The 27824-nt window shown below is 45.2% G+C and overlaps 1 protein-coding gene across 2 annotated transcripts in view; it reads left to right on the forward strand.

Annotated features, from left to right (window-relative positions):
* Window positions 1-12737, forward strand: part of LOC143299539 (protein tyrosine phosphatase domain-containing protein 1-like) — a 36443-nt gene extending 23706 nt beyond the window's left edge. For both annotated transcript variants that reach the window (XM_076612810.1, XM_076612809.1), the window contains 6 exons: window positions 720-809; window positions 1291-1390; window positions 3166-4146; window positions 7028-7129; window positions 8971-9054; window positions 10453-12737. In XM_076612810.1, the coding sequence (XP_076468925.1) occupies window positions 720-809; window positions 1291-1390; window positions 3166-4146; window positions 7028-7129; window positions 8971-9054; window positions 10453-10710 (1615 nt within the window). In that variant the 3' untranslated portion in view covers window positions 10711-12737. The remainder of the gene's footprint in view (window positions 1-719; window positions 810-1290; window positions 1391-3165; window positions 4147-7027; window positions 7130-8970; window positions 9055-10452) is intronic.
* The last annotated feature ends 15087 nt before the right edge of the window (window positions 12738-27824 follow it).

Here is a 27824-nt window from a genome sequence, read left to right on the forward strand (position 1 = left end):
AGTGGTCATCACTGTGTGTGTTGCTGCACAAGTGGTCATCACTGTGTGCGTTGTTGCACAAGTTGTCATCACTGTGTGTGTTGCTGCACAAGTGGTCATCACTGTGTGCGTTGTTGCACAAGTTGTCATCACTCTGTGTGTTGCTGTACAAGTGGTCATCACTGTGTGTGTTGCTGCACAAGTGGTCATCACTGTGTGTGTTGCTGTACAAGTGGTCATCACTGTGTGTGTTGCTGTACAAGTGGTCATCACTGTGTGTGTTGCTGCACAAGTGGTCATCACTGTGTGTGTTGTTGCACAAGTTGTCATCACTCTATGTGTTGCTGTACAAGTTGTCATCACTGTGTGTGTTGCTGCACAAGTGGTCTTCATTGTGTTTGTTGCTGCACAAGTGGTCTTCATTGTGTTTGTTGGTGCACAAGTGGTCATCACTGTGTGTGTTGCTGCACAAGTGGTCATCACTGTGTGTGTTGTTGCACAAGTTGTCATCACTCTATGTGTTGCTGTACAAGTTGTCATCACTGTGTGTGTTGCTGCACAAGTGGTCTTCATTGTGTTTGTTGCTGCACAAGTGGTCATCATTGTGTGTGTTGCTGCACAAGTTGTCATCATTGTGTGTGTTGCTGCACAAGTTGTCATCATTGTGTGTGTTGCTGCACAAGTTGTCATCATTGTGTGTGTTGCTGTACAAGTTGTCACCACTCTGTGTGTTGCTGCAGGCCTGGTGCCATCCAGACAAGTCAGCAGGTGCAGACAGTTCTGGACTTTGAGACCCACCTGAAGCCTTTTAGAACCATCTTCCCATCCAAGTGAGTTCCTGTCTTGGTGCTACATTCTTTTACCTTTTCTGTCACAACAGATTTCCCTGTGTGAAATGCAGAAAATATGGGCTACTCTACTCTCCCTTTGGAGAGTGCATTTCCACAGTGCAGAATTATTCCCCCCAACCCCCCAGTCCCTTTTTTTCTGGTGAGCAAGTGTATTTGTTTTACTGTCAGAGTGGATTTTTCTACAGCATTTTGCCATATAGTGCCATTTTGTTGCCATGGGTTCTTTTAGTGCACGGAGCGCTTGCTGCATTGACCCGACTTTCTTCACTCAATGAAAGGGTTGATCAGTTTTCTGCCTCTTTTCTTTCATCAAGTGTTCAAATTTGCATTGTCATGACTGTAGTTCACATGGGTGTGTTTCACATCAGAAATCAAAGGTGATTGCCTTGATTAGTAGATAGCGAAAAAACACAACAATGAGAAAAGGTTGTGATACATGGAGTGGCATTGTGTGTTTCAGAGTTTCTGGGGACAACGAAGTTTCCTTCAAACATTTCCTGAACCGTCAGAGTCACCTCATCCACGGATATGAAGCACGCAGGTTGAAATACATCCCAAAGGTGATAGCAGTAACTGCTAATACACATCTGCTACTATTACAGCTGCTGCTGCTATTGCTGCTACTACTACTACTGCTGCTGCTGCTATGACTGCTAGTACTACTACTACAGCTGCTGCTGCTATTGCTGCTACTACTACTACTGCTGCTGCTGCTATGACTGCTAGTACTACTACTACAGCTGCTGCTGCTATGACTGCAACAGCTGCTGTTGCTGTGACTACTACTACTGCTGCTGCTGCTACTACTACTGCTACTGCTGCTGATGTTATTATTGCTGCTGCTACAGCTACTACTACTACTACTGCTGCTGCTACTACTGCTACTGCTGCTGCTACTACTACTACTGCTGCTACTATTATTACTACTAATACTAGTACTGCTACTACTACTACTGCTGCTGCTGCAATAAAAATGACAGCTATAGTTGTACAAATAATTATTACTTTTGGTGTCCAATACTTACCGTCTCAAAGTGATGGGAGCTATAACCAACCAGCAGTTTTACTCTGTTGCCCAATTTTTGTGGCTAATGCAGTGCTAAAGCAGCTTATTGTTCAATTTTTGTGGCTAATGCAGTGCTAAGATGGCTTGTTGTTCAATTTTTGTGGCTAATGCAGTGCTAAGGCAGCTTGTTGTCCAATTGTTGTGGCTAATGCAGTGCTAAAGCAGCTTGTTGTTCAATTTTTGTGGCTAATGCAGTGCTAAGGCAGCTTGTTGTCCAATTGTTGTGGCTAATGCAGTGCTAAAGCAGCTTGTTCAATTTTTGTGGCTAATGCAGTGCTAAGGCAGCTTGTCCAATTGTTGTGGCTAATGCAGTGCTAAAGCAGCTTGTTGTTCAATTTTTGTGGCTAATGCAGTGCTAAAGCAGCTTGTTGTTCAATTTTTGTGGCTAATGCAGTGCTAAGGCAGCTTGTTGTCCAATTGTTGTGGCTAATGCAGTGCCAAGACCCCCCCCCCTCCACCTCCACCTCCATCCACTCAAGAGTCAGGAGCAAATGTTATAAGTGAAGTCTTAAAGTTACTTACCTCATGGAATATCATACATTTGCTTTTATGTTAAGGAACTGGATGGAATGTTTTTTTACCTGTCAAAAAATTGTTTATACTATAAATTGTTTAGGATTAAAAGATCTGAAGCAAAAGGATAAATTTTACTTTTCATACTGAGAAAGAACTGATTTGTTTTACAGGTGGTAGGCATTGGCTGCGAATGTCTCTGTATATATTTATGAAGATTTTTTTTTTTGATGTACCTGAACAGTTTATGATTTTTCATTCTAAAGAAAAATCTTCGTTTTATCTTTGGTGGGTGTGATCCTGGCTGTCATTTTTTCTTTTCCATGTAAATGGCTCTATAAGAAGATTCATTGTATTGTATAAATCTTTGTGAAATCTGGGTTGCTGTCCCTGGACAGACCACAGCACCACAGTGCAATGCCATTTTTTTTTTTTTTTATGTCTGCAAGTATGTGTTTTACTATCAAAGTGGATTTTTCTACAGGATATTTCCAGGAAAAACCATGTCACAGTGGGTTCTTATATGTGTGCTAAGTGCATTCGGTTTATCATCTCATCCAGAAGACTAGCACCAAGACAACCACTCAAGGGCCAGTGCAGGGGGGAGTAATAATCCCCGTCCGTATCACTTCCTAGTTGGATGTAAATAACCACTAGGCCACCACTCAGAATACAGGTTCCACACTCACATCCACACATGTAGATCAACTCAGGTCTGAAAACAGATGAGAGACAGGAGGTTTCCCTGTTGGCCAGGTGGTCTACGTGTGCTGCGAGCGTCTCCTGCAGCTGGCTGGGCAGGGGCAGGCCATGCCCAAGGTCCACACCAATCCCCCCTCCTCCTCCCCACCTGCCACGTCCACCTCCCAGCGCCTGATGCTGCCCAGCCAGTCCAACCTGTCCATGCACTCTGCAGATGGCGTGAAGAGACCGGCACCGCAGAGGGCGCTTCGCACCAGCATCACCTTGGAGGACCTGCCCAACCCCCGCTTCAAGAAGGTGCTCACCGAGGGAAATGACGACGATGATGACGATGACTCTAGCAACGAGGACAGCAATGTCTTACAGGATGTGTTTGTTCAGGACGCTGCTGACAACACTGTGGTGGCCTCTGCCAGCGACAGCAACATCAAAAACGCTCACAGAAGCGAAGAGGAAGATGACGATGACTGCATTATTTTTGGAAAGCCGGACGTGTTATCGACAGAGGTTGGGAACAAGTGTGGTTACAATCGCTGCGCGGATTCAGAAACTCCCAGCATCACTTTGAACAATGTCTACTATGATCAGTCCAGTAATGTCAACAACTCTGAAGGTGTGGTCAAGAAAGACAAAGCGGGTCGAACCCTGGTGAAAGGGCTATCGCCAGACTGTGAGAGCGATGACGTCAGTGCAAAAGACAGCAGCACCAACTGTGTTAGAGACCCCGGCAAAAAACACAAAGGGAAGAGAAAAGGGCTGGGGGAGCGGTTAAAAAACCGGGTGAAAAACAAGAACAGTGGGGAGCCGTCCTCAGTGGATGTGGACCAAGAGAAGGGGGCGGCAGACTCAGACGGCAAGAGCTCCCGGTCAGGCCCAGGGTCTGGAGCAGCCTCCGACGCCAGTTCCAGAGGATCAGCTGACACCCGGCTGTCCCACAATCCTGTGGGGGTAGGGGTCACTTCCTGCTCTGTGTGTGCTGCCATGGCTGCTACAGAGTACTGTTCTGAAGTGAGGGAGAAGGCAGATTATATTGAGGTGAATTTTGATGCTTTGTTTACTGTGGAAGTGTGTGTGTGTGTGTGTGAGTGTGAGTGTGTGTGTGTATCTGGAATCTGGAATCTGGAATGATACGTTGCAGGAACCTTTGCAGATTATCATCACAACGGGTTATGGAAGCGCATGGCTTGATTAGTCTTTGAATTTATTTATTTTTGTTTTAAGCTCAAATTGTCCTCATCTATATTTACTAAACTATATATAAGTTCACTTAACTACAATTTAATTTAACTATATTGAAGAAAACTATATATTCTACTCCAGCTGACACAGTTGTTCTCGAGTTGTTCTCCAAGATGGCCTGGTTCAGCACTGTGTCTCCCTGGCAGGGTGGGCTGGGGGTGGGGTTGGGGGGTCTACTGCTCCAACGGACACCCCGAGTTGAGCTCAAAGATGTCCTGTTGCAGCACTGTATCTCACTAACCAGGTGAGGGTGGGGGGAGGGCGGGTTGGAGGAATGGGGGGGAGGAGGGTTGAGGTGGTTGGGGAGGGTTGATTTACTCATGGGAGACAGCCAAGGCCGCTCTGCTCAATGCTGCAGAAATTGCGGAGACGGAGTGTGCCTGCACAACCGTCTCCTCCACTTTGTTCCAGTCTGCTATTGTCCTGACAGAGAATGAGCATTTATACTACTCTGAATTTGTCTGGGGGACTTTGTAGCCACGGCTGTTGTTGTGCACGTGCTTGGCGATGATGTTGGTTGCCACTTGGTCTGTGTAAGTCTTCCTCTTTGATATTCTTCTTTGATCTTCCTCTTGGTTTTGTCTGTAGGGGTCAGGAATCCCTCAGGTGAAGAAGCTGGAACCTGGCCTTCTATCACTTTAAAGGGTGTGACAAGCCTTTGTTGCTTCCTTCGCTCTTGTAGTGTGGACAAACCTGGAGTCTTGTGACTTGTTATCCCTCTTTATGAAGCGTGCTGCCCGTCTCTGCACTCGCTCAAGTCTGTTGTGATCTTTTGTTAAATACGGGTCCCAAACAATGGCTCCGTAGTCTAGGACAGATCGAACAAGCGAAATGTAGGCTGTACGGCGGCACTCCTGAGGACAGCTGCCCAAGTTTTGTCAGAGGAATCTGAGCATAGAGCTTGCCTTCTTGCAGATGTTTGTAATATTTTTGGACCATTTTAAGTCTGCTGAAATCTGTATTCCCAGGTAGGCATTTTGATCCACGTGTTGGAGGATTTCCCCATCAAGTTTGTAGTAGAAGGACAAGCGGTGTTTGGTTGGAAGAACATAACATTTTTGGGCATTAAACCTCATTCCCCATTCTCCAGCCCATTCTTCTGACTTGGCAGGGTCTTCTTGGAGTGAGATGTGATCCTGGAACTGGTGTATTTCTCGGTACAGTAGGCATTCATTGGCAAACAGTTGTTCTTTGGAATTTGTGCTCACAACTTCGGGCAAGTCATTTATATGACATAGGAAAAGTAGGGGCCCGAGAACTGTGCCTTGGGGTACTCCACATTCGACTACTGTCTTCTCTGAGGTTTCTCCTTCCAGGACCACTCTCATTGTTCTCTTTGTGAGGAAGTTTGAGATCCACCTATGGACTGGGCCTGTGATTCCATAATGCTGCAGTTTGTGGAGGAGCTTGTCATGGGGCACAGTGTCAAAGGCCTTGCTGAAGTCCAAGATCACAACGTGTGTTTGGGGTTCTTCATCAGTTGACTTGAGGAGGTCGTGCATTGTTGTGAGGAGCTGGGTTTTGCAAGAAAATCCCTTCCTGAAGCCATGATTTCTGTCAGTGAGGATTTCATGTTTATCCAGATGTTCTCGGACATGGTGGCTGATGACATGTTCTAGTATTTCACATGCGATGGATGTAAGTGACACCGGGTTGTTTTCAGGCCTGTTCTGGTCTCCTTTCTTAAACATACAGCTTACATTTGTGATCAACCAGTCTGCTGGAAGTTGACCAGTGTCCAGTGAGTGGTTGTAGATGCAGGTCAATTGTACCACGAGGATGTCAGTGCAGTTCTTCAGTACTCTGCTGGGAACTCCATCTGGGCCACTAGCGTTAGAGGGGTTTAGGTTTCGCAACAGCTTGGCTACGCCTTCCTCTCTGACCATAAGGTTGTTGAGTTGTGGTCGTTGGGGGCCATTCATTTGTGGTGATAGGGAGCCATCAGTTTTGGTGAAGACAGAGCGGAATTGCCTAAGGAGGATCTTGGCCTTAGTTGTGCTGTCACTGACCAGGTTGGTTCCTTCCTTTAGCGGGGCCACGCTGATGTTGTCCTGTCTTCTAGCTTTGACTTATCTCTAGAAGGGTTTGCTATTATTCTCCTTCACTCCAGTCTGAGTGATGTTGTTGATGTAATTTTGCTGTGCTTTCCTCATGGCTCTCCTACATTCTTTTTGGCAGAATTTATAGTTGGCCCAGTTGTTGGTTTTATTTGCCTTTTTGTGAAGTCTAATCTTGCGCCTCAGGAGTTTCTTTATGTCTCTGGTCTCATGTGTGTATTCCAGTCTGTTGAGCGTGGATGATTGTGATTGTAGATGTATGTATTTCCTTTTTATTTAAATCAAGATCATAATTATTACATTAATCCATCCACCATATGTAGACATTACAAAACACCTACACACGCACACACACCCAACACTATACTCCCAGCAGAAAAAACAACACACCCACACCCTCAAGTATCAATTTTCATGATTGTGAACATTTTAATTGAAGTTTCGTAATTCAATTTTAAATATCTATATCACTAGAGCCATCCCCCCTTCCTCTCCCACCCTCCTCCCCCTTTCTATCCCCCTCCCCCTCCACACACACACACACACAAAGATAACCTGCCTGTGTTGGTTCACTGATCGTTTTGCCTGCCTGATCCTGAGAGATATGTGTGTGGACCCAGGCACAGCTGAATGAGACGGACTCTGCCTGGGCCATGCTGGCTGAGGAGGACAACCCCAACGTGCTCAGCGCTGTCTTCTGGGACTGGCTGGACCAGCTGAAGGTAATGTGCAGCATGTGATGCGTCTGTGATGTTTGCATGGAGAGGGGTCAGAAAGAGACCGTCTCTTTCTGGCGTGTCCCCTCAGTAGGCGCACTCAGTAGGTGCATGGAACCAGTCCTCTTTCTAGCACGTCCCCTTAGTAGGTGCACTCAGTAGGTGCATGGAAACTGTTCTCTTTCTGGCGTGTCCCCTCAGTAGGTGCACTCAGTAGGTGCATGGAACCAGTCCTCTTTCTGGCGTGTCCCCTCAGTAGGCGCACTCAGTAGGTGCATGGAACCAGTCCTCTTTCTGGCGTGTCCCCTCAGTAGGTGCACTCAGTAGGTGCATGGAAACTGTTCTCTTTCTGGCGTGTCCCCTCAGTAGGTGCACTCAGTAGGTGATGGAAATGGCTGTCTTTGTGGTATGTCCTGTCACTATGTGCACTCAGTAGGTGTAAGGAAATACCTCTTTCTAGAATGTCCCCTCAGTAGGTGCACTCAGTAGGTGCATGGAAACGGTTCTCATTCTGCTGTGTCTCCTCAGTAGGTGCATGGAAATGGTCCTCTTTCTGGCACATCCCCTCAGCATGGGGTGAAATACCTTATAGCACCAGCCGCCGTGGCGAAGTGGTTAGCGTCACGGACTGGCAGCTGGGAGGACGTGGGTTCGAATCCCAGCGGAGGTGGGTTTTTCGGTCCTTGGCCGGCTCCTACCCAGAGTTCAAGGATGCATCTTTGGGTGTGTTGCTCTAATTACTTGACCAACACTGCAAGTGTCTGTATCTCTCGGGCCTGGTTAAGGCCGGGATATCATTATGACAGGAAGCGTAGAGTACAGCCTTGTCACACAGTCCCAAACCAAAATCGACCTCCATAGCAACATCATCATTGTCATCCTCCTCCTCCGTCATCATTAATATAGACAAAACAGTCTCAAAGTCTGTGGCCTTTCATGCCCTGCTCTCATGGTGACCTCAATTTTGATGCCCCTCCACTTCTGTGCTTTGGGTGAGTCCTGTCAATGTCTTCAGCATCGGCAGATTCATGGGGGGCTGTTGTTTGAGAGACGGTTTCCACTCTGGGAGGGACGCTCACTCAGTCTGGCTCCGCGACTAAGTCATTATTGTCGTTAGTAGGGGGCTTGGTAGGTGGTGTCCTAAGTACGTTAGAACAGGCACCACTGAACACCACTGAAGCGATTCAGCAGCAGTGCAGGGTCTCCTCTGGTGTGTGGCCTCCTGGCGACCTAACATTGATGGTTCCCTGTGGACTGCCGATGCTGGAACTGTGACGGATGAACCACGGTGTGGCCATGTATGGGGGAATCTAGAATGAGCGGCGTGGGAGTAATGCCACTGAAATGGTGCAGATGATGGGGCAGCAAAAACAACAACAACAACAACAAAAAACCAACCTTATAGCACGCTCTCTCCTCACTTTGGAAAAAAAAAGAAAAAGAAAAAGAGAAGAATAATCATGAACTAATGATGATTCAGTTTGCTTTTTTTGATTGTGTTGCTTTATAAAGCACTGCTGATTTAGATGTAAAAAATAAAGAACAGAATAGCTGCATGTGACGTTAATGTGTCATGGAAATGCCAAGTGAGGGCATGAGGCTACTCCATGATGCAGTGTCTTATTTCAGCAGCTGTTTTGTTCTCATTCTCAGCCCAGCCAGTGCTGTATGGTGAAACTAAGTCAGGGAAGGGGCTCCTGCAACCCAGTAAACCACAAGGCTCCTGCAACCCAGTAAACCACTACAAGCTCATTCTAAAATTTAGGGTAAAATTGTGCCAAGTGTGGGTGGGCGCTTTCAAGGTAGTTGACAGTAATACCCTTTTGTTTACCTGTGATGTTGGCCAGGAGCCTGTGCTAAGGAAACAAGACCTGGTGCTGATACTGGAACGGATGGAGGGCCCTAAAGAATGCCTGCGTCATTTAGAAAAGGTACATGCTTCTCATTGTGCGTACCTCTGTATATGTTGTAAACAGTTTTTGTGTCATTTGGAAAAGGTACATGTTGCCAAGCCTAAAAATGACTAACCACACTCATTCATACAAACATGCACCCATGAGCGAAAAACAGCTCAGTGTATATATATAGATGTGTGTGTGTGTGTGTGTGTGTGTGTGTGAATTAAAAAAAAAAAAATCCAAACTTTACTGTTGATTTTATTCATGGATAGCTTGATGTTGAAAAGAAAAGAAAAAACAACCCCCCCCCCCCCAAAAAAAAAAAAACAACTACAGAAAATCAACAGTTGTTGTTTATTAGATATACTATATGAAAATGAAATTTTGACTTTGTCTGTCACCGCTTTGCACTTTTGGAATAATGATTAAAAAAACAACCCAACCTGATTCTATATATTAGATATTATCATACTTTCTTTTTGCTGTATGTATCAATTGAAAGGTATGGATAAGCAAACTAGATTTTTTATTCTGATGAGAAAGTTTTCCATGGCTGCTGGAAAAGAGGTTGGAACATACATGATGAAGATGAAGAAGAAAAGGGGGGTAACCAGAGGAAGGGAGATGACTTGCTATACATGCTATCATTATTGCAGGATAGGAAATAGACCCCTGTTGGTGTGTACTTGTGCATCACTGTAAGTGTGATGTATTAAACACAATTCCTAGGAAAACATTTTCCTTTTCTGGTATGTTATTGTAGAGGTAAGTAGTTGTTAGCAACAATCGCTGTTTAAGTTGTAATTCCCTGATGAATCGTTATGCACCAGACTCCTGATCCAGTGTAAAGCAGTGATTAGGGTTTGAGGCCCCATTTTGGCGCAGTGTTGTGTCCTTTGGAAAGGAACTTTATTCTGATTTTCCTCACTCCATCCAGGTGTGAATGGGTACCTGACTTCGGTCAGGAAATTCATAATGGCGGAAGGAGAGGATTCCTTGAACCTTTAACTGTGGTAGTTAGCAGTTGTTAGCAGCAGTGGCTGGAAGTTGTGATGTACCAATACTGATGCACTTTCTGTCTCTTTTTCTGCAGTGGCTGGAAGTTGTGATGTACCAGTACTGATGCACTTTCTGTCTCCTTTTTCTGCAATGGCTGGAAGTTGTGATGTACCAGTACTGATGCACTTTCTGTCTCCTTTTTCTGCAATGGCTGGAAGTTGTGATGTACCAGTACTGATGCACTTTCTGTCTCCTTTTTCTGCAATGGCTGGAAGTTGTGATGTACCAGTACTGATGCACTTTCTGTCTCCTTTTTCTGCAGTGGCTGGAAGTTGTGATGTACCAGTACTGATGCACTTTCTGTCTCCTTTTTCTGCAATGGCTGGAAGTTGTGATGTACCAGTACTGATGCACTTTCTCTCTTCCTCTCAGTCCATCAAACACTTCACAGAGTACCAGGCGCGGGTGCTGTCCAGGCTGTTCCCACAGACGGAGGACCTGGAGACACGCTTGGTGGAGCGCTTGCTGTCCCACTTGACGCACCAGACGGTGACCTTGAACCCGACCTTCACCCCTCACCAGGACCAGCCCTCCCACTGGGGCGAGATGAGGAGCAACGAAGCGACACGCCTCATCGAGTTCTTCTTCAGGCTCATTGACCAAATAGCCATGCCCAGAGAACACTCTTGATGAAATCATTTGGGTAGAACATCTAGGATCGTGTATCCATGAGATAGCAACTCGCAGAGAACTCACTTGATAAAAACGTGTCAACTAGGATTGTGTGTCCACGAAATAGCAATGCCCAGAGAACTCTCTTGATAAAATTGTGTTGGTAGAACAACTAGGATTGTTTGTCCATGAAATAGCAATGCCCAGAGAACTGTCTTGATGAAGTCCTGTGGGTAGAACAACCAGACCTCTTGGTGAAAACGTGTTGGTAGAACAACTAAGATTGAGTGTCCATGAGATAGCAAATCCCAAACAACTCTCTTGTTAAAAAATCATGTAGAACAACTAGGATTGCATGTCCAGACTTTGTTGAGCACAGGTAAGGAAATGGAATGATTTCTTACAGAGTGTGTCGGACTAGGATTGTGTCCAGACTCTGCCGAGCACTGGGAAAGAAACGGAATTATTTCTTGCAGAGTCAGGCTTAGAATTACCACAATTTGTTAACTCCATCTTAAAAAGTTTTTTTGTTTCCAGTCCGCTTGAGTGGGAGTGAAAGTGGATAGCTTCTATGAAAGGACTAGGCTTGGTTGTTGAGTAAAACAGAAGTCTGACAAAAGAGGGACAAAATAAGCCATTAAAAGCTTCAGAGAAGTCTGGTGAAAAAGGGACAGAATAAGATATAAATTGCAGCAGAGAAATCTGACGAAGAAGGTCAAAGTAAGACATAAATAACTGCAGAGAAGTCTGATGAAAGAGGGATGGAATAAGACATAAATAACTGCAGAGAAGTCTGATGAAAGAGGGATGGAATAAGACATAAATAACTGCAGAGAAGTTTGATGAAAGAGGGACGGAATAAGACATAAATAACTGCAGAGAAGTCTGATGAAAGAGGGATGAAATAAGACATAAATAACTGCAGAGAAGTCTGATGAAAGAGGGATGAAATAAGACATAAATAACTGCAGAGAAGTTTGATGAAAGAGGGACGGAATAAGACATAAATAACTGCAGAGAAGTCTGATGAAAGAGGGATGGAATAAGACATAAATAACTGCAGAGTGTTCAGCTTCTCTTATAGGTGATCGCCAGTAGTTACAAAATCAAATCTAGTGAAGACATGCACCTTTCTCTACAGGTGGTGACCAACATGTCATCCTGAGGAGACCACAAAGAATGAGACAGCCATCACCTGATTTGGTTCCAGATCAACACTCTGCCTGCTTTGTGAAAACCCTACAGTAGAGAGAAGCTGAGCTCCCTGTGTAGTGATCAAATTGTTATCATGTCTTTTCTTGGTCTTGAGTTTCTTCCAGATCAGGTCATTTTCTCAGTGCTGGCACAGCCCTGTGTGGTTGGCTGGACAATGAACAGCAGCATCAAAGCCATTTCCTTCAGAGGACCTTTCACTGTCACTTCTTAATGCAGGCTGTTTGAAACATAAACAACTGACAGATGCAGTTAACAGATGGTGAGAATAACAGACAGAGATTCTGTGTGAGATTAGCTTTTTTCTTTCCTTAGCTTGTGGATAGTATAGGCATTTGTTCATGACTTGTAGAGAGTGTTTTTTTTTTAATTGATTAATTAATTAGTCAATTAATTTTTGGCTACCCAGAGAAATGGAGGTGCTGTGACAGAGCTGTTTAGACATTGGACAACTGATCCTGTGTTCACCATTGACAGGGGTTCGAGGCCCATTTCAGCATGGTGGTGACGTGTCCTTGGGGAAGGCACATCACCCTGATTTTCCCCACTCCACCCAAGTGTCTCCTCTCCCTCCACCCAAGTGTCTCCTCTGCCTCCAGCCAAGTGTCCCCACTCCACCCAAGTGTACCCCCACTCCACCCAAGTGTTCCCACTCCACCCAAGTACCCCCACTCCACCCGAGTGTCCCCCCACTCCACCCAAGTGTCCCCTCTCCCTCCACCCAAGTGTCCCCACTCCACCCAAGTGTCCCCACTCATCCACCCCAGTGTCCCCATCCCACCCAAGTGTCCCCCTCTACCCAAGTGTCCCCACTCCCTCCACCCAAGTGTGCTCACTCCACCCCCCACTCAAGTGTCCGCACTCCTCTACCCAAGTGTCCGCACTCCATCCACTCAAGTGTCCGCACTCCCTCCACCCAAGTGCCCCCCCCCCACTTCACCCATGTGCCCCACCCCCCACTCCACCAGAGTGTCCCCCCACTCCACCCAAGTGTCCCCCCCACTCCACCCAAGTGTCCCCCCACTCCACCCAAGTGTCCCCCCACTCCACCCAAGTGTCCCCCCCACTCCACCCAAGTGTTCCGACTCCACCCAAGTGTCCCCACTCCCTACACCCCCCACTCCCTCCACTCAAGTGTCCCCCCTCCACCCAAGTGTCGCCACTCCACCCAAGTGTCGCCACTCCACCCAAGTGTCGCCACTCCACCCCCACCCAAGTATCCCCACTCCACCCAAGTGTCCCCACTCCACCCAAGTGTCCCCACTCCACCCCCACCCAAGTATCCCCACTCCACCCAAGTGTCCCCACTCCACCCAAGTGTCCCCACTCCACCCCCACCCACGTATCCCCACTCCACCCAAGTATCCCCACTCCACCCAAGTGTCCCAACTCCCTCCACCCAAGTGTCCCCACTCCACTCAAGTGTCCCCACTCCAACCCCCACCCAAGTATCCCCACTCCACCCAAGTGTCCCCACTCCACCCAAGTGTCCCCACTCCCTCCACCCAAGTGTCCCCACTCCACCTAAGTGTCCCACTCCACCCAAGTGTCCCCACTGCACCCCCACCCAAGTGTCCCCACTCCACCCAAGTGTCCCCACTCCACCCAAGTGTCCCCACTCCACCCCCACCCAAGTGTCCCCACTCCAGCCAAGTGTCCTCACTCCACCCAAGTGTCCCCACTCCACCCAAGTGTCCTCACTCCACCCAAGTGTCCCCCCCCCACCCAAGTGTCCCCACTCCACTCAAGTGTCCTCACTCCACCCAAGTGTCCCCACCCCACCACCACCCAAGTGTCCCCACTCCACCCAAGTGTCCCCACTCCCTCCACCCAAGTGTCCCCACTCCACCCCCACCCAAGTGTCCCCACTCCACCCAAGTGTCCCCACTCCCTCCACCCAAGTGTCCCCACTCCACCCCCACCCAAGTGTCCCCACTCCACCCCCACCCAAGTGTCCCCACTCCACCCAAGTGTCCCCACTCCACCCCCACCCAAGTGTCCTCACTCCACCCAAGTGTCCCCACTCCACTCAAGTGTCCCCCACTCCACCCAAGTGTCCCCACTCCACTCAAGTGTCCTCACTCCACCCAAGTGTCCCTACTCCACTCAAGTGTCCTCACTCCACCCAAGTGTCCCCACTCCACTCAAGTGTCCCCACTCCACCCAAGTGTCCCCACTCCACTCAAGTGTCCCCACTCCACCCAAGTGTCCTAACTCCACCCAAGTGTCCCCACTCCCTCCACCCAAGTGTCCCCACTCACTCCACCCAAGTGTCCCCACTCCACTCTAGTGTCCCCACTCCACCCAAGTGTCCCCACTCCACTCTAGTGTCCCCACTCCACCCAAGTGTCCCCACTCCACTCTAGTGTCCCCACTCCACCCAAGTGTTCCGACTCCACCCAAGTGTCCCCACTCCCTCCACCCCCCACTCCCTCCACTCAAGTGTCCCCCCTCCACTCAGGTTTCCTCACTCCACCCAAGTGTCCCCACTCCCTCCACCCAAGTGTCCCCACTCCCTCCACCCAAGTGTCCCCACTCCACCCAAGTGTCCCCACTCCACCCAAGTGTCCCCACTCCCTCCACCCCCCACTCCCTCCACCCAAGTGTCCCCACTCCACCCAAGTGTCCCCACTCCCTCCACCCAAGTGTCCCCACTCCACCCAAGTGTCCCCACTCCACCCAAGTGTCCTCACTCCACCCAAGTGTCGCCACTCCACCCCCACCCAAGTGTCCCCACTCCACCTAAGTGTCCCTACTCCACCCCCACCCAAGTGTCCCCAATCCACCCAAGTGTCCCCACTCCACCCAAGTGTCGCCACTCCACCCAGGTTTTCCCACTCCACCCAAGTGTCCCCACTCCACCCAAGTGTCCCTACTCCACCCCCATCCAAGTGTCCCCACTCCACCCAAGTGTCCCCACTCCACTCAACTGTCCCCAATCCACCCTCACCCAAGTGTCCCCAATCCACCCTCACCCAAGTGTCCCCACTCCACCCTCACCCAAGTGTCCCCAATCCACCCTCACCCAAGTGTCCCCTCTCCACCCAAGTGTCCCCAATCCACCCTCACCCAAGTGTCCCCACTCCACCCAAGTGTCCCCAATCCACCCTCACCCAAGTGTCCCCTCTCCACCCAAGTGTCCCCACTCCACCCAAGTGTCCCCACTCCACCCAAGTGTCCCCTCTCCGCCAAAGTGTCCCCTCTCCACCCAAGTGTCCCCACTCCACCCTCACCCAAGTGTCCCCTCTCCACCCAAGTGTCCCCACTCCACCCAAGTGTCCCCTCTCCACCGAAGTGTCCCCAATCCACCCTCACCCAAGTGTCCCCACTCCACCCAAGTGTCCCCAATCCACCCTCACCCAAGTGTCCCCTCTCCACCCAAGTGTCCCCTCTCCACCCAAGTGTCCCCACTCCACCCAAGTGTCCCCACTCCACCCAAGTGTCCCCTCTCCACCCAAGTGTCCCCTCTCCACCCAAGTGTCCCCACTCCACCCAAGTGTCCCCTCTCCACCAAAGTGTCCCCTCTCCACCAAAGTGTCCCCACTCCACCCAAGTGTCCCCTCTCCACCCAAGTGTCCCCACTCCACCCAAGTGTCCCCTCTCCACCAAAGTGTCCCCACTCCACCCAAGTGTCCCCACTCCACCAAAGTGTCCCCACTCCACCCAAGTGTCCCCTCTCCACCCAAGTGTCCCCAATCCACCCTCACCCAAGTGTCCCCTCTCCACCCAAGTGTCCCCACTCCACCCAAGTGTCCCCTCTCCACCAAAGTGTCCCCACTCCACCCAAGTGTCCCCACTCCACCCAAGTGTCCCCTCTCCACCCAAGTGTCCCCAATCCACCCTCACCCAAGTGTCCCCATTCCACCAAAGTGTCCCCACTCCACCCAAGTGTCCCCACTCCACCCAAGTGTCCCCTCTCCACCCAAGTGTCCCCACTCCACCCAAGTGTGCCTACCCCACCCAAGTGTCCCCACTCCACCCAGGTGTGAATAGGTACTTGACTTTGGCTGGGGAATGTCAAAATGGCAAAAAGAGAGGATCAGACTCTGCCTTCCTATGCCGAGCCCTGGACGCAGTGGATATGAATCACCCAGTCATAAAAATATGGGACCTTTACCTTGACAGCGAAATGGATTCTGTGAAGGACTTTAGGTGATGAAGCATGTTTTGCGGTCTGTCAGGAGTGGTGGTAGGGTTTTGGTGTGTGTATGTTACGTGGACTTTGTGAGGGTCACAGTAATGACTGATGGTGTTTTGTACAGGGCAGGTGTCCTCACTTGTGATTACATGTGATTCAAAATCAAAATTTTTAATTTTTGGGTGTGGGGAGTGGAGCACGGCTGCTCAGCCGAGCACAAAATCCACCTCTTTAGTTTCCGAGCAGCGTCTAGCGTCTGGGGTCAAACTTTTTTTAATGCCAGACTTTCCCACCACACTCTGCATTGGCCGGCGCATTCACCGCGCGTGGTATTTCTGGCCCCGCGTGCCAAACCTGGACACTGCCTTCTTTGTTTCACTTGGCCCCGCAGCCCCTGCCCCACTTTTCTCACGCTTCCATAGCATCCACACATTTCCTGCAGCGATTACACTCACCCTGCTCTACATGCCCCTGCTGCTTGCACTCACCATGCTACAGTGTGTTCATTTAAACACTTGTTGTGCTGACAAGAAAAAATCTACAACTCAAAAGGGTGGGCTGATCTGCATGCAGGCATGCTAAATGTTTTGGTGATTTTTACGATTTCATTGTAATAAGCGTATGTTTTCTTAGAGAGGGATTTAAATTTTACGATTTTTGCGATCATGTTTCTGCTTGACCTTCTCTTCTCTTTCTTCATGCATGTTTCAACCGTTGCCGCAACAATTGCTATGTAAGAAAATATATTGTGTTTGGAGTCAATGGAAAGCTCATTTTGCATTCTTTGTAGAAACCCACTTCTTTTGTCGTTATTTCCAATCCATCCGGGAAGATGATGCGCGAAAGAAACAAAGCAGATTTACCGCTGAACAAGCGTACAGCGAGTGCCGCTGGCACGGCCTGTTTGTCAGCCACGTTTATTTATATCCATGCCCTACTTCCTGGGTTCATGAACTTTCGCTGGGCCAACTAAAGTGCCAGCACTGAACATCCGTGGGAGGGGAATGTAATGCAGTGTGTATGCAGTAGTCTGCTTACTTTGGTGCCTCCTTGAGACAAAAACTCTTGTGAAATGTACTGACATGGTTGCCGTCCAACATTAGAAAAGTGTGTTTGTGCGTATGTGTGAGCACGCATGCGTGCATGCGCACACAACTGTCTGTGCATTTTTATGAAATGCATACAGTGCATTGAACGTTTGAGTGAAGGATTGTGTTTGAAAGCTTTTACAGATGCATATTTTAAAAATATTATGTTAATGACAGGTCACTGACCTTTCTAGATTTACCATTCATCCTACGCTATTTTCTTCTCTTTTCTCTCTATCCATTTTGGTCAGCTATGCCTCACCTGTTACACCCACTGATATGATGCCAGGAATCCAAACTGCCAAGGAAAGAGAGAGGAAAAAGGAAGGAAAGAGGGTAAAGAGGATGAAGGAACAACGGAAAGAGAGACAGGCAGAGAAGGAATGGGTTTATCATTTTGATTTATCTCTGATGACAATTTCTGCTTTTCAGTGGTCGTACATATTATACGGGCGTGTGTGTGTGTTCCTTTTTCTTGTTTGAGGATAGATCACTAGCAAGTCTGAATCACACATGCTTGTTCATTCAAATGAAACTTTGGTGGAATATACGTCTGTGTGAGCTTGACTTTTGTATCTTTAGAGAAGGGCTTCTGATGTGGCATAAATGTGTGTCCCTTGTGCTTTCAAAGGACGCCCAGCATGTTCATCAGAAAGTTTCTGGAAAGAACACTTAAAACAAAGGAAAATTGTGCGCCAGAACATCAGTCTGATGCTGGGATTGTCTGCTACAAAGAAGAGTTGAATCCCATGTTGGTTCAGTAACCCAGATGATTATGACCAGAAGGCATGATTGCCTCTGTGTGTGTGTGTGTGTGCAGAAATTCAGTTTTAATTAGAATGTGCACCATTAGGGTGACCCTTTGAAGGTAGTCAGGGACCCTGTTGAGTTATGGTAAAAGAGCCCCCAGGACCCCACAGATTATAACTTATCAGAAGCTCTGGTTATGAAAGGCATGGGCATTGTCAGTGAAAACATAGATTTTCAGATGTGAAAATGATTGTTTGCAATTTTTTCCCCCCATAAAGTGTTATTGGTAAATCAACAACAGCCGCGCGTGCGCACACACACACACACACACAAACACACACACACATGCCTTTGGATTAGCTCAGCATTGGATGGCCACCAATTTGTATTATAATTATCAAAAATCCTTTTTAACTAGAAAATAGCCTCAGGTTAGCCTTAGAAAGTGCAGATTTCTTACTGTACTTTGAATGTTTCTTTTGTGGGAGATCATGCCCCCAGATCCCCTAGTTTTCAGATATTTTTCTTCATTCAAGTAATTCTCACACCTGCTATTAAGAGTACTTAAAAAAAAAAAAGCACCACCCCAAAACTACAGCAAAGATTTCTTGGATGAGTAGCCTGTTATACAGGCATATATATATATATATATATATATATATATATATATGTGTGTGTGTGTGTGTGTGTAAACACACATTATGTATATTATTTACCTGTCAGTGTTATTGTACTCGGAGTGCTATTCTAGTTCATAGCCCTGTGTGTAAACATGCATTTATTTCCAGACTCACTCTTGGGGACATTACCTGCAGTAACATATCTAAATATAGTTTTTGAGGCATGGGAATTGTTGTGTCACTGACATTTATGTACAAGAGAAATGTTCTGTGTTTTTCAGAACTTTTAGTGTCTTTCACTTTTCCTTGAATCGAAACGTTTACTCTGATGTCCTCATGTTCATTGTGTCTTTGATAGTTTAAGGATAGTGCACACACAATGAATGGGCATTGGATAATCATGTTCCAGGTTGTGAATGTTCACATATCCTACTTTAAGTGTTGACTTGCAGTTCATGGATGTTCACATTCCAGAAAGTGAAAGTTTGAGCATCAGACTTTAAATGTTGTCATACTATATCATAGCGTTCACATTCCAATATTCACATGAATGTTGTCATTCTATTTCATAATGTTGACATTCCAATGTTCAGATGAATGTTGTCATACTAGTTCATAATGTTGACATTCCAGACAAAAAATGTCAAACTTAGAATACTCATGTGACAGGCGATTAATGTTTATATGCCAGTCTTATCTAATACACTAACATAATCAGCCTGTTTAATGGTCTAAAATGCTGTGATTATTCTGTTTTTTTGTTTTTTTTAAAATTATTATTCTGTTTATAAACTGACAGCTTGTGAAGATACTTTGAATGATTCTGATCATCAGAGTATGCAGTATACAACTGGTTCTGTGATTTCTTTAAAGTGCTTTTGATTTGAGCTTTTCCTTTGTATCTGGACATTCAGTGTCTTTCTGTCTGTCACCCTCTGTATGCTGTGTGGCACCTAAGGCCGCCACCAGAGATCTCCACTGCTGTCTGTCTTGTACTGTCTGAGCTAGCTTCCTTCAGATACATCCGTTCTTCACCAGTTCTTTTCCAAATGTTCTTCACCATGTCTCCTTGGATCTTTCTTGCACCCTGTTCCCTTCTGGTGTCCAGTGAAGGGCTGCACTTGGAAGTGCATCCAGTGGCATTGTAAGGATGTGTCCTGTCCAGCGTCATCTTCACTAATCTCAGTGGTGATGTCCAGTGTGCAGTGTTTTTGGACATTCATTGTGCATTCTATTCACTGTCTTTTTAGATATGTCATCCCTACATTTCTGAAAATAACTGTTAGAAAATATTGGGCAGATTGAAGCAAACACAGTCACTTCCTTATAGTGTAAAATCACTTCAGGTAAGAGTTAGCCATTATAATTTTAAATGGCATATATTGATCCATATAACTTTGAATGTTTTAACTTGAGGAGATCTGCATATGTGGGTGTTAGTGTGGAATTTGTGTTTTCAGTTTACCTACCTACCTAGCCAAGAATTGGTGGCTGCATGGGTTGTCTTGTTAGATGAATGAAATGAAGAAGTCTCTTTGGAATGAAACATAAATGACAGGATCTCATTACTGAGTACTTTGAAAAAAAAATGAAAAAAAAAAGAATTTTTTTTTAATTCAGATGTCAGTACAGTATGGCTTAATGGCTGAAGGAAGCATTGTAAAGACTGGTCACAAAGTTTCACAGCAAAACATCCTATAGAACTTGACTGTTTTGGGAGAAAATTAAAGAGACAGGTTTATGCAAAGAGAACAATTGTTGAGCAGGTTGTTAGAAACAGGTACATACTGTGCAAAAGTATACACTCACAAATGCATTCCATAGTTCTCTGCACTATGCTTTAATTTTGTGTAATATTACAATCAATCATCAAACCATAAATCAAAAAAGGACACATGGACATGAATACATTATGGAGTCAGACTGCAAATCAAAAGGGTGTCCTGTCATGATATAGTATGCATATGAAAAAAACAGTCCCCATGAGGTTCTGACATAGTGTATTGTGTGTGTTACAGTTGTAAATACAGTATACTGTGTATAATGGTTGTAAATAGATTTTTGTTGTTACTCATGGGTGTTGTGTAACACAATGCAAACTTACAGTTGGCTTCATATCAAAGTTAGTGGGCAGTTTTATTATATCTTTATTTTTATGAGCAAAAAAGCTTCTATTTCTTTCTGTTTATCCAGTAGCCTGGTCCTCAACTAATAGCTGTTACTTTGGTTTGTTTTCTGTGGAAGATATAATGGGTTTACACAATTATAAGTTGTCCAGTCAACACATTAACTGTGATTGTGATTAACTCCCTTCATCCATTTGAAGTGTCTATTTGCTGTTCAGGAGTTTTAATTTGACTGGTTAGTTCTGGAAAGTTATCTGCAATGTTACAAAAACTGGTTTTGGGGGCTCGATCAGTCATACTTTTTTTTTCTACCGTGTGTGGAAAGTTTTAAGCAAGGGTTTTTTCTTTTTAGTATGGTGAAGCATGACAATGTAATACACAGTATTCAGTATGATCTTCATGTCATATTTGTCATAGAGAAATTCAAACTACTCACAACAGGGAGATATATGTGTACAATCTATATTTGCATGTCTATCAGAGTTTTATCTTCCTGGGTAGAAACACCTTCCTTCATGCTTTGTTTCTGTGTGTGTGTTTGTGTGTTAGTTGTTTTTTTTTATGTGTGCAGAGTGCTGCACACTAGTCCTTTGTTCGTCACCTCAATCTTCCAAACAAAGAGATTAGCATCCGCAGAAGGAGGAGGATGAAAATCTGTGCCATGCGTGAATCTCGCTTTCTGTGTTCCACTTTCTCTCTGTCTGTGTCTTTCTGCCTCTGTCTTTCTCTATGTCTCTGTTTCTGTTTGTCTCTGTCTCTGTCCCTCTTTTCCACACTTATTTACCAGTCATGGGATCCAGTGCGTAGTAATGATTTCCTCAAACACTTGTGTACGTACATTAGCAGAGTCACAGGTGTGGAAGGAAGATTTATGCTACCTCTTTGTTTCAGGGGCTTTGACAGAAGCACACCATGCCATATGTGTAATCATCGGAGAGTCAATGCTAGTCTTATTTAGTTGGAAGCATTTTGCATAGATTATGCGCCATATTATCAGACCATTTATAGAGCTCGGGTACTTGCTGTGCACAGCTTTACACTCTGTCCGTCCTCTGTAGTTGTGATAGTGTTGATAGTTATGTAGTTATGGTTACCTTTGGACATTTCATGTGATACTGGCTTGAGTTTTTATGTTTTTTGTTGGAACTGTAAACATACTTTGAAAATCATTATAGTCTTTTTTGCCATTTCCAAAATAAATGTTCTTGAATCTATTTATAAGTGTGTGTGTGTGTGTGTGTGTGTGTGTGTGTAGTTGTTGTTGTTGTTTGAGAAGGAACTAGTGTTAAACCATGATCAGATCAAGTCAAGCAGTTTACTAACCCCATCACTGCTGAACTTGGTGAAATATCAGTGTGACGTCAGTTCTGATGTCAGTTTTGTGTACTTTTTCATGACATAATTGATTGTGCTGACCTCCTTCTTCTTCTTCGTTCGTGGGCTGCAGCTCCCACGTTCACTCGTGTGAATACGAGTGGGTTTTTACCCCGCCATGTAGGCAGCCATACTCGGTTTCCGGGGGTGATTGTGCTGATCAAAAGAAATATAATCCCAAGAGCAAGACAACCAAATGAAGATTGGTGACTGACATATTGACCTGCAATTTCTTGGTGAGGTGACAGCTCTTCACTGACAAGTATGCTTGTCAGCAGTATCAAGGGATAAACCCTGTCCTAGCTTTGTCCTCAACAAAAACACGCACAACCTGACGACAATCGGTTGATGATGATCAAACATATGGTGTATGACTCTCTCTCTTTCTTCAACACAAATAAAAGGAGTTATCTCCCGTGGAACTGACATCCAGAAATGCAGATATCGCTTTCTCTGACAGTTGAGAAATTTAGTGCAAAAACCGTCCTGTTTCTTTCTTTATATTGTATTGAATATTTACAGTAGCACAAACTTTAATTTTCTCGTTCTTCTTCAAGATGTTTTGAAATGTTTGTTGTGAACCAGGCTTTGTTTAGAAACGACCGGGCGAACATCGAGATAAGAAAGCAGGTAACATCGGAGACAGGAAGAGAGTGTAAAAGAATGAAAAAAAAAACAAAAACAAAAAACCCATAAAAAAACTCAACAAAAACACAACAACAAAACACAAGCAAAAAACAACAAAAATAAACAATCAAAACAAACAAAACAAAACAACAACAACAACAAACCCCCAAAACTACCACCAACAACAGAAAAACAAAATACTACTTTGCCGGAAAACCTACAAAGTTTTGCCAAGCATAGCGAGGTCATAGCGGGGTCAGCCCGATACTCCCCCGTGTCGATACTCGATACTCAGTCGAGTCGATACTCCCACGGCTCGTTAATCCCTCTAAAAAAGATCCAAAAAACAAGCAAATACACATGTATGTATACAGTTGTGACGATAAATGCTTTCAAAATTGTGTTGCGGAATGATCAATGTGTTATGTTAGTTAAGTGAACTGAGTATAATAGTTAAGTAAATATAGATGAGGACAATTTGAGTTTAAAACAAAAATAGATTCATAGACTAACTTCAAAGCCATGCGCTCCCGTCACCCGTTGCGACGATAACCTGTAAAATGTGAAGGTTCCTGCAACGTATCGTTCCAGATTCCAGATTATGTGTTCTCTTCTTACAACCGTCCGCCTTCAGAGTTGAGCAGCAGTGCGCGACGTGTTTTAGGGCCCGCTGTTGTGTGGTCTCGCTACTGCCTTGTGTTGTAGCTGCAGTAACACGGGCCGTATTATACTTAAACGCTCTTATCACAACTGAGTGCATATACGGGGGAACGCTCTCTCTCTCTCTCATTTTCTTACACGGAATTAGACGCTCTTATTACGACTCAGTGCATATACGGGGGAACGCTCTTTCTCTCTCTCTCTCTCTCTCTCTCTCTCTCTCCCTCCCTCCCTCCCCCCTCTCTCTCCCTCTCTCTCTCAGTCTTTCTCGTTTTTTTGTTTTGTTTTTTCCCCTCTCCGATTTTGTGTTTCATTGTTTTCACCATTATTGCTTTGATTTGCACCCCCACGTCACCTGGTACAACCAATGACATTAAATATTTCAGTATTCATCTCTCTCTCTCACTCTCATAAAAGTAACATCATTGTATTTAGGAAAGTGGGTTATTTAGCCGCAAGGGAAAGGTGAACATATAATGGTGTTGTTATGCCAGTAATTAATGCTTATAAATACTTGGGAATTTATTTCTCTACTAGACTGAGTTTTATGGCAGCCTGTAAATGATCTTTGTAGCAGAGCAAAAAATGCTCTATTGCGCATTTTGCAAAAGTTATGAATGTTAAAATGTAATTCTTTAAATACTTATTTTGAAATTATTTGACTCACAAATTTAACCAATAGTACAGTATGGTGCTGAGTTATGGGGACTTGATAGAGCAGCATGTAACTGTGAAAAGGTACATTTATCTGCATTAAAAAGATATTTGGGCATAGAAACACGAACACCTAATGATTTTGTATATGGAGAAACAAACAGGTATCCTATCTTTTCATTCAGTTCTGAAGTGCGTTAAATACTGGCTAAAATTAGTAAGAATGCATGAGTCTAGACTACCTCACAAAGCCTACAAAATGTTATTCGATCTTGATGCACGTGGTAAAACAACTGGGCAACTAACATACGTTCTAAGTTGTGCATGTTTGGTTTTGGTTATGTGTGACTTAACCAAGGTGTGAAAGGGATTGACGAGTTTCTTCGGATTTTCAAGGAAAGGTTAATTTTGTGTGATGGCAAGAATGGGACTTCCGTGTAAACAATAGTGAAATATTTAATGTTTACAGAACTGTTTGTACTGTACCTGATAACAAAACATATTTACTAATGAATCTAGATAGACATTTAGGGTATACAATGACAAGATTCAGACTGGGCATTTCCGAAATTGCTGAACATAGTTATCGTTAGAGAATGCACAATGAGGCTGACTTATTATGTCCACTTTGCCAGATGGAGAAACAAAATGAGGTGCAGTTTGTTCTATCCTGTCCTGTCTTGTATGATTTAAGAGTACAGTACATACCATTGAAATATTCTAAGTTCCCAAGCCAGTTTAGATTGTCGTTACTTATGGCGTCAGCGCACGAACAAACTATTAGAAACCTATCAATTTATCTGTATAAATCGTTTAAGCTCCGATCTGTTCTTATGTCTTGGTGTATCCAGTAACGACTACATACGGACGATGTGTAAAACTTAACTGAGCGCTATTAACCACGCATGTAAGAGTTATTGTTTAGCTGGCGTATACATATGTTATTTAGGTGTATAAATGTCAATTGAATTCATTATGTTTATAATAATAATAATACTAATAATGGTATTTATATAGCGCTGGATCTTGTGCAGAGACAAATCAAAGCGCTTTCGCACCAGTCATTCACACGCATGCACAACTCTAAAACTGAAGAAACTTAAGACAAGGAAGGGCAGGCAAGGGAAGCTACTTTGGGAAGAGGTGGGTTTTAAGGCCAGACTTGAAAGAGCTGAGTGTGGAGACTTGACGAAGCGAAAGAGCAAGTTCATTCCAATCGCAAGGTCCAGAAACAGAGAAAGAACGGCGGCCAACAGTCGAGTGTTTGAATCTGGGTATGCGTAAACAGAGTGGATCCGAAGCCGATCGTAGTGAGCGAGATGGAGTGTAGAGGTGAAGGCACCCGCAGAGATAGGAAGGGGCAGTTCTGTGAATGCATCTATAACATAGAGTGCTGATCTTGTACTTTATTCGGTGTGAGACAGGGAGCCAGTGGATATGTTGCAAAAGATGAGTGATGTGCTCAGATCTTTTCTTTCTGAGGACGAGTCGGGCAGCAGAGTTTTGTATGCGCTGAAGGGACTCAATGGATGAAGCAGGCAGACCAGACAATAGAGAGTTACAGTAGTCAAGGCGAGAGAGAATGAGAGAAACGACAAGTCTAGATGTTGCGTCAGTGGACAGATATTTCCGGACGGCACTGATTCGCCGCAGTTGACAGTAGCAGGACTGACATGTCTGACTGATAAATTTTTGCATGGACAGTGTATTATCAAGGACAACACCGAGGTTCCTGACTGACGTGGAAAGAGGGATGGATGTACTGCCAAGTTTGATTGTGACAATTGTGATGGAAGACAGTTTTTGTTCAGTTCCTATGATCATTGCTTCAGTTTTGTCCGCGTTCAATTGTAACTTATTTCGAGTCATCCAGTTTTGAATGTCCAGAAAGCAGTTGGATGTTTCTTGCAAGAGCGACAACAATTTTTCAGGGGTATCACTCTTCTGGAGTTGAGTGTCATCAGCATAAAAATGATGACTGATATTATGGCGGTTGATAATTTCAGCGAGAGGAGCAGTGTACAGTGTGAAGAGCACTGGGCCTAAAACAGATCCCTGTGGGACTCCATGTTCGATTTTAACGGGTTCAGATTGGAAATGATCAACAATGACAGACTGGAATCGATCAGTGAGATAAGATTTGAACCAGTTTAGAACAGTGCCGTTGATACCAAATGTAAAATGAAGACGGGAAAGAAGGATTGAATGGTCTATCGTGTCAAAGGCGGCTGACAAGTCGAGAAGAGTGAGAAGAGAAATTTTTTCCTGAGTCGGACGCTGTCAGTAGATTGTTCAAAATGTGGAGGAGAGTGGTTTCATGATGTGTATTGTGTATTACTTAGGTGAGGGTATATTACGTGGAAGAAGGTATGATATGTTTATGCTAGCTGAACGTATGTCATTTTACAATGCACGATGCGCTGTTTATGACACCCTTCTCTCTCTCTCTCTCTCTCTCTCTCTCTTATATTAGTGTGTGTGTGTTAGTGTGTGTGGCCAGGGACAGGAACCAGCTGTTGGACAGCTGGGTGTTATTCTGTTAGCGTTATTAGCTCGGACTTCGCCTCGAGTCGTGCTGTTCACCTTAATTTTCTTTTGATGACAGTCCACCTACCACCCTGAGTGACTTCAATGCCACTGAATCAGTGAACAAAAGATTTTTCCCCCTAAAAAAAAGAAGATACCATTATTCAAATAATGTTCATGATTCCATTCGTTCAGTCTATCTCTCATCCACTCCTTTCGATCTCTCTTCATACAGTATTCAACAGACCATGTCTCTGTGTCTTTCTCTGCAGGTCTTTCTGTCTGTCTCTTATATACGCAGACTGTGCCAATGTGCCAGTGTGCATGCGTACGTGTGTGTGTGTGTGTGTGTGTGTGTGTGTGTGTTTGTGTTCGATCGGTACATATATTCCTTAATTCCGTGCATACACACGTAGACACACACACACACACACACATAGTCTCTCCATCTCTCTCTCTCCCATGCACGTGCACGAGCACACACACGGACAGATATGCACACACTCACTCACTCACAAACCAACTTTTTTTTCTTTTTATATCTGTCACACGCACACACAAGCGTACACCCACCTACTTTCAACCACACAATAACTCATATACGCGGCCATACCTGCACACACACACACACACACACACACACACACACACACACACACACACCTGGTTTTAGTGACTCCAAACATTAGCAACACCTGTAATCGATACACAGCTACAAAGGTGCCGCGTAAGACCTGATGCACCAAATGGCCAGCTAGCTGTTTGGGATGGGAAGCACGTGCTGCCTGTCGTCAGTGCATCTCTCCAGTCCTGTTTTCTCTCTCTCCCCCCCCTACCCCTCATGCCCCCTCCCCTCTCTATCTCTCTCTATCTGTGTGTGTGTGTGTGTGTGTGTGTGTGTGCGTGCGTGCGTGCGTGCGTGCGATGGTATGTGTGTGTATATGTGTGAGTGTGTGTGTACACGTGCGTGTGCATAAGAGGTTTTGACAGCGAGTGCATATTTTTACCTCAGTAAAAACAAAACAAAAACAAAACAAAAGCAAAATTTCATCAATTATGATTATCTAACACACACACACACACACACACACACACACACACACACACACACACACACACACAATTATCATTTTGGACTTGTTCTTACAATTTGGTGAATTTGAAGCACATCATACAGATTTTGAATCAACTCAAAATAAGACTTATAGAAGGCAAAGTGGAAGATCAAGAATATAATTTAAAGCCATAAGAACAGCGATGAGTTCAGCTGTGAATATTGATCGATTTTTACCAAAAAAGTATGATCGTTCAGTTATCGGTTTTGGTATAACGAAAGCTGAACCTGCTTGACCATTGT

Source organism: Babylonia areolata, chromosome 25 (genome assembly GCF_041734735.1).
Source record: "Babylonia areolata isolate BAREFJ2019XMU chromosome 25, ASM4173473v1, whole genome shotgun sequence".
NCBI lineage: Eukaryota > Metazoa > Mollusca > Gastropoda > Neogastropoda > Buccinidae > Babylonia > Babylonia areolata.